At 41.2% G+C, this 13,420-nt stretch overlaps 1 protein-coding gene across 3 annotated transcripts in view; it reads left to right on the top strand.

Moving 5' to 3' along the window:
* KAT6A (lysine acetyltransferase 6A) overlaps window positions 1–13,420 on the top strand; it is a 53,147-nt gene extending 39,727 nt beyond the window's left edge. The window contains exons 14-17 of one of the 3 annotated variants that reach the window (XM_059831374.1): window positions 990–1,242; window positions 1,321–1,682; window positions 2,529–2,847; window positions 9,110–13,420. In XM_059831374.1, the coding sequence (XP_059687357.1) occupies window positions 990–1,242; window positions 1,321–1,682; window positions 2,529–2,847; window positions 9,110–11,697 (3,522 nt within the window). In that variant the 3' untranslated portion in view covers window positions 11,698–13,420. Of the gene's footprint in view, window positions 1–989; window positions 1,683–2,528; window positions 2,848–9,109 lie in introns of all 3 variants that reach the window. The other 2 variants (XM_059831375.1, XM_059831373.1) reach the window with 2 other exon arrangements.

The following is a 13,420-nucleotide window of genomic DNA, read 5'->3' as shown; positions in this document are numbered from 1 at the left end:
AGCTCGGGTATTTGGCATAATCGTAAAAAGCAATGTAGTCATGATTAGTTTATGTATCTTTATAGTTTCAGATTAGAAACTAAAAATGGGAAAACATTGAGGCATAGTCTAGAGAAAGGTTAAAGACTATCTCTGAAAAGAGTAAAAAAGGTTCTTTCTACCCTTAATAATTTTTGCGGGGGGGGTGGGGGTGGGGGGGTGGCGCGCAGTGGTGTTAAAAAAAAAAAAAAAACCCCAAACACCAACAACAAACAAAACCCAACAAACAAAAACCCCAAAAACACAACCAAAAAAAAACCTGCCTCCCACTCTCAAGCAACCTGGTCTCTCATCAAATTATTGAAATGGATTTAGGTTTGAAGGACCCATTATTTCTGTAAGTGACAAATAGCGTAAATGGAAATGATTCAACAAAAACTTATAACATTTTTCACCAAAGGTTTTTGCTGTGTACTTTTGCAAAATCCCTAATAGCTTTAGAATTACTGCCCACAGAGCAGTGAAGGTTTCTGAAATCTAGGCTGCTGTCCTTGAAGGGTTGCACTGTCACATCAGGTGATGAGCACTGACTAGAATACTAGGAGACAAATTATGTGCTGTTACTGTATTTACATTAAACTAATTGTGCATTTTAATGGAAAAATTGCTTCAAGTTTGTCTCACTTTTTTCTTGAAAATTATACAAATACTGTGTTTGAATGTAGCAAGATGATGTTTGCATTCCAGCAGGCCACTGGATGGCTGCTGCTGACTTCCCGCTTGTCAGGAAGCTAACTGAGGTACGTTATCACCTGGGAGGAAAGGAGTAACAGTTAGCACTATTAGAATCTCATAAAGGTCAATTCTTTTTGTTTTTCTCAGATTCTTAAAAGTCATTCTTGTTAAGCTTTTCTGACTTCTTGCTCAAAAGCTTTTGTGGAATCAAATTCAGGATAGACCTGCATGCTTAAATAGGAAGTGTGATATCTATTTGTTTTTATTTAAATCAGATGGTAAAATCTGTGTCGTGGGAGAAGAAAGAGCAAGAGCCTTACTCACCTGCAGAGAGTGAAAAAAAGCCAGACATTGTTGCTCCAGCCAATTCTGCACGGCCAAACAAGCACGTTTTTCCCCTGGATAGTCTTCCTGCAAACAGTCAGCCATCACGAAGAGGTCGATGGAACCGCAAGGGCAAAAAACTTCGTGAGCCCTTTTGTGAGAAGGAGCCAATATTGCCCATTGAGGACAAAACAGCAGTTCCCAGTGGGCGATGCAGTGAATGTGAGGAGAAATCTGCAGCCTCACGAGGCCGGTGCAGTGACTGTGAGGAGAAGTCGGCAGCCTTGCAAGGAAGATGTGGTGAATGTGAGGAGAAGTCTCCAGCCCCAAGAGGTCGGTATGCTGAAGATGAGGAAAAATCTGTAGTCTCCCAGGGACAGTATGGCAAAGGTGAAAAATCTGCAATTCCCCGTCGGCGGTATAGCGAAGGTATGGAAAGGTGGAGAGGGCAGTTGAAAAAGAACACGGAGCCACTGAAGTGTAGATTCCCAGAGGACTGCGACAGATTACCCCGCCGCTACAGTGATAGCGATAGGGCACTTCTGAGGTGTTTTAGTGAGAGTAGTGAAGAGGAAGATGATGAGCCTGTGAGTCCTCGATCAAGCTCTCCACCTGTTCTCACCAAGCCAACATTAAAACGAAAGGTATGAGCCTTATTTCTTGTTGTCTCTGATGATATCATGCAGTCTATTTTGTCAGTATGTTGGTGCTTTCTGAAGGATTGTGCAATTCATGAAGTATGTATTAAGCATACAGGTAGCATCTGCTCAGTGTTCCAGAACTCTGTCTGGAGGGTACTTTGTGCTACCTTTTTGTAGTGGTGATTTTTGTTGAACTAGAGGTAGTTTTTGTTCTGGGTGGGTTTTTTTGTTGTTTTTTTTGTGTTTTGTTTTGGTTTTTTAATTCTAACTTTTGCCTTGTGCTTTTGATTTTTCCACCTTGGTTATTAAAGTTTTACTCAGTCACACAAAATAGAAACAGACATGGTCCTACTTCTAAAAGAAGCTTGCAAAACATAAATGCTATCTGAACTAAAATCACAGCATAAAGTCTTTGGAATGATTTATCATAGAGATGTGAATTCTATCAACATGACCAAGAAAATCCTCTCTTCATGGGATGCTGCACTAAAAAGTTCTCTTCTTTATCATCTTTGCAGCTTATTCTAAACTATTCACCTCTATGTTGTAGCGTCTCTGAACTTTCAGCTGTTATGGATGGGCTGTTAGCTTCAGCTGTTTAAATGGTTTATACTATTACATAAATGTCAATCTAGCAGTCTTCATGGAAGTTGGTCATCTTGCATCATATTTAACATCTGTCTAACTGAAGGCAGGTGCTGGTCACTATTTCTAGTGAAGTCTGGATTCCAAAAGAGAGCCCTGTGGTCCTGCTTAGACTGTTGAACTCTGCTGTTCATGTTTTCTATTTATCAGTGTTTTATTTCTACTGCACATGATAAAATGTCTTCTCCCACCTTCTGCTTTCAGAAACCAATTCTTCATCGGAAGAGGCGAGTCCGCAAGCGTAAGCACCACAACAGCAGTGTTGTCACTGAAACAATCTCTGAGACCACAGAAGTGTTGGATGAACCATTTGAGGACTCGGACTCTGAACGACCGATGCCCCGATTAGAGCCTACATTTGAGATTGAGGAGGAGGAGGAGGAGGAGGAGGAGGATGAAGAGGAGGAGAATGAACTTTTGCCCAGTGGATACTTTCGGCACTTAGCCCCACCAGACACACTCAGGCATAGACCCTCTTCTCAGAGGAATTCCAAAGATGAGGAGGAGTCTGATGACACTAATGGTATGTTTGGTGGTATGCTGTTGAAAGTTTGATATAGATAGTGTGTCAGTGAGTGTCAGATGGTACTAGCTCATGATGGAATAAGCTGCTTGCTTTGTCTTGTAACTTCTAGCCAAAATGTAGGGTTAGGCATAAATTACCAGTTAAAACAGCCTCAAACATTCCCAAGTCTTTTGAAAATGTGGTGCATGCTTTTAACTATCTTATTAGCAATGACCTAATCATAGGGTATCCTTTTGATTCAGCTTTCCTAGTGGAACTGGGATCTGTGATTGTGGAAGAACTTATGCAGCAGAGTCGCTTACAGAAGTAAAACAGAAATTAATTGGAGAGCCCTCAGTTTTCTGTAACAAAGAGAATAATAAATTGTCTCTTTTGAGATCCTGTTCTTCATCACATCGCATGTCCTGCCTCTCAGCTTCTCATATCTCCTTAAAGTTCTCTGAACCTTCAGTTCATAAAATAAAATTATTTGGTTGGAACTGGTTACTTAGAGTGCACTGACAATTCAAAAGAAACATCTGTCATTCAGATGCTCCATTAGTAATCTTCATTATGGCTGTTACATATTGTGTTCTCTTGATGGTCTACATAGTGCAAGGCAGTCAGCCAAATAAAAAGAACGGTGTGAAAGAGAAGTATGATGGTGTTATCTCACAACAAAAAATCGTTACTGGAACAAACTCATTAATTTATGGCTTTCAACTAGCCTGCGGTTAGCAGAGGAGAATTTTTCTTTAGAAGTACTTAAATACTGAAAGCATCAATATGAATATAGCCATGTATACTATCCCTTTAGCGTCAGTTACCCTTATGTCCTTACAGCAGCATATAACTATGTAAATCTAGGGCAAACACGCATTGATGCAGCGTTTGCTTAGTGGGAATATATGCACAGTCAGCTTATACCATTAGCTTTTTAATTCTATTGTGATCAGATTACTCATGAAGTACGTTTTTATGGTACTCTAGCACCATTAATAAGACTATAGAGTTGGGAGAAGATCTGTTAGATAACTGGTTTTCAGCCTTTTTCATTTGCGCTCTTCTGAATGTTTTCTGGTAGAGATGCAGATTCCTTTAGAGATTCCACACACATATTGCTTTATAAAATAGATCAGTGATTTTTAACCATCTTTTGCAGACTACAAATGGAACATATAGAGTGCCCAGGGACCAAAAATGGTATTTGGAAAAGCCACTGTTTTAACTCACACCCGTTATATACTACAATGATAAATTTCTTGCTCACCTACTTCATAAATACTTTACTTTCTTACTCTCCACTTGTAATTTAGGCTTTCTGTTCCCTTGTGTCACTTCTGTTCCTTCTTTTTCTGAACTTCTGCAAATTTGTCAGAACCTCTGAAGTAATAAAGTAGTAAGCGCACTATTTGAGGGTATTGCTGCTCCTGACATCAAATGGTATCTGTTGGCTGCTTATGCCTTTAATGCAGGTGCCTTTGCATATACGTAGTAAAACTGTAATGATCTTAGAGAAAATACAATGTACGTTCAATTACTTAAACATGTTAGCCTACCGGGATAATCAGTCATCATAAACAGCTGGCCTTTTTTGATAAAAAATTAAGGTGGGTGAAGGGGAGGCAGCCCTGCCTTGTGACAATTAAGAAATATAGTATTGCAGTCATTAATACTTGGTTCAGATTTAGACTATTTTAGCTGTAACTATGAGTTAGGAATGTTTATAGGAAGCTTGGATTTTTTGGAAGTTTTCCCATCACTACAGAAACGTGCTTATAATTTCTTTTTTTTTTTTTAAACTTTCTGACTAAGGGTGGTTTGAGTTAGATTTTTCCCTCAGAACTTAATCTCTAGCTGAGGCAATGCATTGAAAGTGTTTTATGATTTCCCTGAAATGTAACATTGCAGTCTCTTAAATTTGGCATATGATGAGAATTTGAATTGGTTCTGATTGTTGTCAGGGCTACAGTGAGAATGGATAGTGTGCTGTGGTGATCTGAGGCCAGTATTTAATAAGGGTTAGGCATTCGGGAAGACAGTGTATTCTGTGGTGTAGAAAAGAAAGAAATCTTGTCTCTCTGTATTCTACCAACTCTGTGCAACTTGGTTAGTGTTGCCTGGGGGAAGATGGAGCTCTGTAATAGGCTGGGCTGTATTATTTTGCTTTTCCTAGTTCTATTTGTAAGTTTTACTGTGAATGTGAATACTGTAAGGATCTTCTGTTCAAGCTTGTGTGCACACTGACGTTTAACTGAGTGCAACTGAATGAGGAGGTACATATGTTTCTCGCTATCTTAAAAAATTATGCACGTGAAATCTTGAGTGGTCATCAAATCCATATTATTTTGCAAAGATGGTGTCAAGTGCATATGGTAAAAATCATAGAATCACAGTCCCTTGAGGTTGGAAAGGACCTCTGGAGGTCATCTTGTCCAGCCCCACTGCTTAAGCAAGGCCACCAAGAGCCAGTTGCTCAGGATCATGTCCAGATGGCTTGGGGACAAGTGGCTGGAAAGCTGCCTGGTGGAAAAGGATCTGGGGGTGTTGATCGACAGACAGCTGAGTATGAGCCAGCAGTGTGCCCAGGTGGCCAAGAAAGCCAATGGCATCCTGGCTTGTATCAGAAACAGTGTGGCCAGCAGGACTAGACAAGTGATTGTACCTTTGTACTCAGCACTGGTGGGGCTGCACCTCGAATACTGTGTTCAGTTTTGGGCCCCTCACTACAAGAAAGATATTGAGGTGCTGGAGCGTGTCCAGAGAAGGGCGACGAAGCCGATGAAGGGTCTGGAACACAAGTCTTATGAGGAGTGGTTGAGGGAGCTGGGGTTGTTCAGTCTGCAGAAGAGGAAGCTCAGGAGGAGACCTTATCGCTCTCTACAACTGCCTGAAAGGAGGTTGTGGAGAGGTGGGTGCTGGTCTCTTCTCCCAAGTGGCAAGTGATAGGACAAGAGGAAATGGCCTCAAGTTGCGCCAGGGGAGGTTTAGATTGGATATTAGGAAAACTTTCTTCACTGAAAGGGTTGTCAGACCTTGGAACAGGCTGCCCAGGGAGGTGGTTGAGACACCACCCCTGGAGGTATTTAAAAGACGTGTGGATGAGGTGCTTAGGGACATGGTTTAGTGGTGGACGTAGCAGTGTTAGGTTAACAGTTGGACTTGATGATCTTAAAGGTCTTTTTCAACCTAAATGATTCTATGATTCTATGAATACCTCCAAGGAGGAAGACTCCACAACCTCTCTGGGCAGCCTGTTCTAGTGCTCAGTCACGGTAAAGAAGTGTTTCCTGATGTTCAGATGGAACCTCCTGTGTTTCAGTTTGTGCCTGTTGGTTCTGGTCCTGGCACTGGGCACCACCAAAAAGAGCCTTACTCCCATCTTCTTTACACCCTCCCTTAAGATATTTGTACACATTGGTAGGATCCTACCCTGAGCCTTCTCTTCTGTAGTCCCAGCTCTCTCAGCCTTTCCTCATCAGAGAGGTGCCTCGGTCTCATAGGCATCTTAGTGGCCCTTTGCTGGGCTCTCTCCAGTAGTTCCATGTCTGTCTTATACTGGGGAGCCCAGACTGGGCACCTTTAATATTACATTATTATAAGGGGAGCCTGCCATCATAAGATTATTTACTTTTTTTTTTCATTCCTAAAATTATTAAATCTGTGACAATACAGATAAAAGCAAAGGGTCTTTTCCTAAAAGGTGGTAAATCTAATCCTCTCTGGTAGATAGGAAATGTGAAAGAAGGGGAAGAGAAATAGTGATATTTTTTAAAAAAATTTTTTTTTAAAGAGGTGGATTTTTTTTGAAGGTCTTAAGTGTTAATGCTTTAACAAATACTATAAAAGTAGTGTTGTCTTCTTCCTGCTAAATGATACGCTGACTGTGGCAGATCCTTTCTTTCCTTTATTCACATTCCAAATACTTGTTTTATGGATGACTTCAAGGAGTTGTTAAATTTTGAATTCAGCATTTGTTTTAAATTAATTTTTTAATACCCAGAAGTTTTTCAGAATGCTTCTCATTGGAGACATTTAGCGTGAATGCCTGTCTGAGCAAAGGGCAAGAGTAACTCAGCTGAGCTATGATTAGGTTTTAAGAAGCGTTCGTGAACTACTAGGAGCACATTATTTAGTTAAGTTAGCATAACTGTGGAATTAAAACAGCTCTTCTTGGGGAAATTCATAGCATGGAATCAGTAACATTTTTTAAGATGGTAGTAAGGGCAGAAATGTGAATAAATGTACTCTGAATATTGGGGGGAAATTGATATATAGTGGGATGACCAACTTAATTACAGGCCCATCAGCATGACATTCATCCTGATTTAAATAATAGGATGACTGGCTTATTACTCAGTAGAAAGTCCAGGGAGGGATATTTGCTCAATACAAATTAACAGTGGTATGTGAAAAAATGCATTTGTCAGGCAACGATACATTTTTACAAGACTACAGCTTGGTTAATAAGGGTAATTGATGTTACCTGCTTAGTGTTTTGAGAGGTATTTGACTTAATCAAAACCATTTGCTTAAGCTGAAATGTTGCAGAATCAAGCTAATACATATTAAATAAATTAAGCTGCAAACAAGGAGTAATTAAGCAGCTTTGTTATTAGTGGGGTGCAAGGCAGTTGGACTAGATGATCATTGTAGGTCCCTTCCAGCAGAACTATTCTATTCTGTTCTAAGGGAAATTGGTCTGGGTCGTGTGTCTGTCTGTACTGCTATTTTATGGATAGATTAAAAAATAATGTAGCAGCTGACAAAAAGAGGGGATTTGGTAAATGAAGCTGTCCCAGCTGTGTCCCCTCCCAACTGCTTGTGCACACCCAGGCTACTCGCTGGTGGGGTGGTGTGAGAAGCAGAAAAGGCCTTGACTCTGTGTAAGCACTGCTGAGCAGTAACTAAAATGTCCCTGCTTTATCAACACTGTTTCCAGCACAAGTCCAAAACATAGCACCATACTAACTGCTATGAAGAAAATTAACTCTACCTTAGTCAAAACCAGCACAGAAGTGAAGGGCAATCCACTGACAAAGTCTGTGAGAGAGTATTTGAAGGTCATGTCCAGTAATTAGCATGGTTTTCTAGCTCAAAGCCAAAGAGATTCAGACGATCCTTAGATATATGAACAGGGGAATCTCAAGTGGAGTAGAGACATTCTGCATCTCTTTATTTAGCTTTGGTCAAACTACTACAACCATCTTCACTCAGTTATTCACACTTGATAAGAGTATTGATAAACTGGAATAATTCAAAGAACAGTTGTGGGCTGATTAAGACACTGGAACAAGTGTTCTATAACGATAGATTTAAAGAAAGCAGAGGCAGAAGAGTGACTTGATAAATTTACAAATTACTTAGGTGAGTACTGTTGTTTGGTAAGAGAGTTTTTTCTGCCTAGCAGATAAAAGGAAACCTAATACAAAAGCAGACTAAGTAAATTCAGTGTCTGAAGACAGAAATTCAGGTGATAAAGTGTGAATATCAACTACTATCAATGATTAACTGTTGCAATACTTTACCGACAGTTGTGTAAAATGTCAGTGACTATCCTAATTGACAGGTTCAAAACAAAATTAATTCAGGGAATGCCTTACAGTATTCAGTAAGTTCTCAGTAAATTATCACATTCCTTTCTGGCTATATAAGTTCTGAATCTAGTGTTTGGAAAATCACTGAAATGCAAAACTTGCTTCATCAAATAAAAGTCAGAGGAGAGAGAAACTTAGCTTCCTTTTAATGATATCTCAGATTTAAAAAAAAAACCCCAAAACTAGCCAAATTCAGTTATCTGTGTATTTCTATTGGCATTTAAAAGGATAAGCCATGAAAGAAGTAGAAATACTTCCTTTCTTCAGCAGATGCACAAAATACAGATCTAAATGGAAGCATGCTTTTATTGCAACTTCATGTGTTCCCCTACACTGGCATGTTTTCATTTGTGAACATATTGTATAAATAAAATTTGTAAAGGGTGGTGAGTCTTTCCAGGACTTTATTGTATAGCTTAGTGTTTAATTTGAATTGTGTGTTAAAGGCTTAGAGCTTTGACCATGCAAAATCTTGAAAACATTCGTGTTCTTTGAAAATGTAATGTGCAGTGTGATTGCTAATGAGCAGACCTTGATCCTTCTTGTTACCTTTCATAATAAATCTCTAAGCTAGTATTGATACATAAAGTTGATAAACATGATGGGAATGCTTGGGAAAGCTTCCATGAATGCTTAGGTCAGACAAACATGTTTGAACAGTATCTTTCAATTTGTGTTTTCAGGTGACCCAACTTTGAAGCCATTATCTATGCTGAGAAAATGTGAAGCAAAGGATTCTTCGCTTGAGCCAGATACTTCTACACCCATGAAAAAGAAGAAGGGATGGCCAAAAGGGAAAAGCCGAAAACCAGTCCACTGGAAGAAAAGACCTGGTCGAAAACCAGGTTTTAAACTGAACCGGGAAAAGGTGCCACCGTCAGTTCAGGATGAAGGAGTTGATGCAGTGGTAGCTAATTCAAAAGCAGGGCGTAAGCCCAAAATTTCAGATAAAGAAGAAAGTGTTGAGCAGAAAGAAGAGCTGCCTCTTACTGAGGAAAGGAAAGAGGAAGATGTGAATATGGAAGCAGAAGAGGTAGGAGAGGGAGAAGAGGAAGATATAGCCATCAGTGAAGTAAGAGCAGTTTCTCCTGTGGACAGCAACAGCAGTCCAGTGCCAGAAGTAAAAGAGCCTGAGATAGAAGAGGAGGTAGAGGAGAAGCCACGGGTTTTAGAAGAGCAAAGGCAATCAGAGGAAGAACAACAAGAACTAGATGAACCTGAGCATGACCATGAGGAAGAGGAGGAAGTTGCAGTAGTAACAAATCAAAATGAAGATCATGATGCTGACGACGAAGATGACGGTCATCTGGAGTCTGTGAAGAAAAAAGAATTGGAGGAACAGCCTGTTAGAGAAGGGGTGAAGGAGGAGCCTCAGGTGCAAGAATGTTTTTTAGAAACAAGCATACCAAGCAGTAGAGAAGATGCAAAAGAAAAAGATGAAGCAGAGGCAGATTCTGAGGAAGAGCAGGCTTCCAATGAGACATCGGTGGGCTCAGAGCACGTCCCTGGGTCTGAAGATGATCACGAAGAAGAGCAAAGTAATAAAGAAGGGTTAATTGAATTAAAGGAAGAGGAAGAGATTCCTCATAGTGAACTAGATCTTGAAACTGTTCAAGCAGTCCAGTCCTTGACACAGGAGGAAAGCAATGAGCATGATGTAGCTTACCAGGACTGCGAAGAAACTCTTGCGGCTTGTCAGACTTTGCAGAGTTACACCCAGACTGAGGAGGATCCTCAGATATCAATGGTTGAAGATTGCCAGGCCTCGGAACACAACAGTCCAATATCCTCTGTTCAGTCCCACCCCAGCCAGTCTGTACGTTCTGTCAGCAGCCCAAATGTGCCTGCTCTGGAGAGCAGTTACACCCAGATAAGTCCTGAACAAGGATCCCTGTCCGCACCCTCTATGCAGAACATGGAGACCAGCCCCATGATGGATGTGCCTTCAGTATCGGACCACTCTCAGCAGGTGGTGGATAGTGGCTTCAGTGACCTTGGCAGCATTGAGAGCACTACAGAGAATTATGAAAACCCCAGCAGCTATGACTCCACTATGGGAGGCAGCATTTGTGGAAATAACTCTTCCCAGAGCAGCTGTTCATATGGAGGACTGTCCTCTTCTAGCAGCCTCACTCAGAACAGTTGTGTTGTCACTCAGCAAATGGCAAACATTGGCAGCAGTTGCAGCATGATGCAGCAAAACACTGTCCAGCCTGCAGCAAACTGCAATATCAAGTCACCTCAGAGCTGCGTAGTAGAAAGGCCTCCAAGTAACCAGCAACCAACAACGCAGCCACAACAGCAACAGCCTCAGTCACAGCAGCCACAGCCCCCACCTCCACCCCAGCAGCAACCTCCACTGTCTCAGTGTAGCATGAACAACAGCTTCACCCCAGCACCTATGATCATGGAAATACCTGAATCAGGAAGCACTGGTAACATAAGTATCTATGAGAGGATTCCAGGGGATTTTGGTGCTGGGAGCTATTCACAACCATCAGCCACGTTCAGTTTAGCCAAGTTGCAGCAGCTAACAAACACCATTATGGACCCTCATGCCATGCCTTATAGCCATTCTCCTGCTGTGACTTCCTATGCAACCAGCGTTTCTCTGTCCAACACAGGATTGGCTCAGCTAGCTCCCTCTCATCCGTTAGCAGGCACACCACAAGCACAAGCCACTATGACACCCCCACCAAACCTGGCGTCCACCACCATGAACCTCACGTCGCCTCTGCTTCAGTGTAATATGTCTGCTACCAATATTGGTATTCCACATACACAGAGGTTGCAGGGGCAAATGCCAGTCAAGGGGCATATCTCCATTCGCTCTAAATCGGCACCACTGCCCTCTGCAACTGCACACCAGCAGCAGCTCTATGGCCGCAGCCCACCCGCAGTTGCCATGCAGGCTGGTCCTCGTACGTTAGCTGTTCAACGGGGTATGAACATGGGAGTCAACCTAATGCCAACCACCCCTTACAATGTTAATTCCATGAATATGAACACCCTGAATGCCATGAACAGCTACAGAATGACACAGCCTATGATGAACAGCAGTTACCATAGTAACCCTGCCTACATGAACCAGACAGCACAGTATCCTATGCAGATGCAGATGGGAATGATGGGGAGCCAGGCCTATACCCAGCAGCCTATGCAGCCAAATCCTCATGGAAACATGATGTACACTGGCCCCTCCCATCACAGCTACATGAATGCTGCTGGGGTGCCCAAGCAGTCTCTCAATGGACCATACATGAGAAGATGAGCAAGATGAACTTGCATCCTAAAAACTGAAATATATATAAATAAAGGAACCTTTTATACTGACGAACCAGAGAAAATGGACCTTTTTCCAGTTAAAATATTGCTGTAGATTTAGAGGGATTTTCTTTGGTTTATTTTATTTTTTAGGAAGCCTGGTCTTTATTTTTTGGATTTTTTGTTTGTTTGTTTTGTGTTTTTGTTTTCTTCACAATCCTGAAACATTTTACAGCTAAAATAATTTACATATGTTTTTTAGAGGGGAAAACATGCACAAAATCTTTTCATAATTTAAAAAGAGCCTTACTTTGCTGACAATGTGGACAGAATATGTGTAACAGTGAAATCATCTTTCTAATTTGTTTTTCAAATGTATGTCCTTCTCCCTCCCCTGTGCCCCTCTGTATGCAGTTTCTAGTGCTGCAGTCATGTAAAATGTTGGACATCTCAAAGAATAACAACCCTTCCCTCTAAACCCCACCTAGCATTTCCTACTTCTAGCAGGAGGCACTTACTGGGAGACTTGGAAGGGGACACAGGATAAATGAAGCTCTTTATTTCTGCAAGTCAGGAAGAATTTTTAATCTTTAATTTTCCCTGACTCCCTCGCCCTCAGTAAAATTTGGAGTTACGTGTAAACAGTAAACTATTCACATTGGTGTTTTTGTAGATGAGTTAATTGAAATTGTATGTTTCATGCTGAAAATATAATGTAACTTTAAAATGATCCCATTCACCACCCAGACATGCATGTGCACACACGTGCATGCATGCACATGTGTTCTGTCACTCTGAACTACTGGAAGCATCTCAAGAGAGAACTGTTTGTATCCCTTATGCAGTCATGAGGAAGATAGGGTGGTTAATGGTCTGTTAGGACAAGAAAATGGTTGCAGGCTTTTCTGGTGAACTGCAAGTCAGCCACAACTCTGAGATCCCAAACTCTGCTTTAGTATGTACTTCGAAATGCTGAGGGTCTTGGTTCTAAGCCTTTGAGTCAGGCTGAGCTCAAAAGCAGCTGTTTCCAGTGGTCTGCCTCTTAATCTCTTTGCTTAGGTAATCTTGGAAGATAAAGTGTACGTTTTAAGTGACTTGACAAGAACCCTGTGGTATCCTCATCACTCTTCCATTCCTGGTATGGGGTAGGAAGTTGCTGAATGTGCCGCACTCTGGGGGAGTCAGTGATGTTTTCCCTGATTCTCCCACTACATTTGAGACCCATTTGGGATAGCTACACTTTTGATCTAGTGTGGGAAAAGAAGGGAATCGGCCTGTTTTACAGGAGTGAAACAGTCCAAACACCATAGTAGGATGCAGGCGGCAGGATTGTGCAGTTTATTACTGCATAATCCAATTTACATTCTTTTTGGCTACACTGCTGGCATGTCACCCAATACAAAAAGGGACACCCTTTAATGTAAAGTTCTTTTTTTATTGTATATGAAGTAGAAATACAGACACATTAATAAGACTAATGTCTTTTGTTTTTAAACCAAAAGAGTCTAAAAGAAAGTTGGGGTTTCTTCAGATGCACTAAAATGGACTTTCCTCCAATAACTGCTAACCATAAAAGGCAGAATTCAAAGGACTTCCACTTTTTATTTGTTTAGTTTTGAGCATGTACAAGGCTGTGTAGGACCCCATTTCTCTGTATATACTATTCCAGTTCCAAATAACCCATGTAGAAAGCGCACTGTGCTGCCCTCTCCTTTCTAGATCTTCAGCTA

This window comes from Gavia stellata, chromosome 31 (genome assembly GCF_030936135.1).
Source record: "Gavia stellata isolate bGavSte3 chromosome 31, bGavSte3.hap2, whole genome shotgun sequence".
Taxonomy (NCBI): Eukaryota; Metazoa; Chordata; class Aves; order Gaviiformes; family Gaviidae; genus Gavia; species Gavia stellata.
Note: the sequence above shows the minus strand (reverse complement) of the source record. Positions and strands in the feature narration are given on the sequence as shown.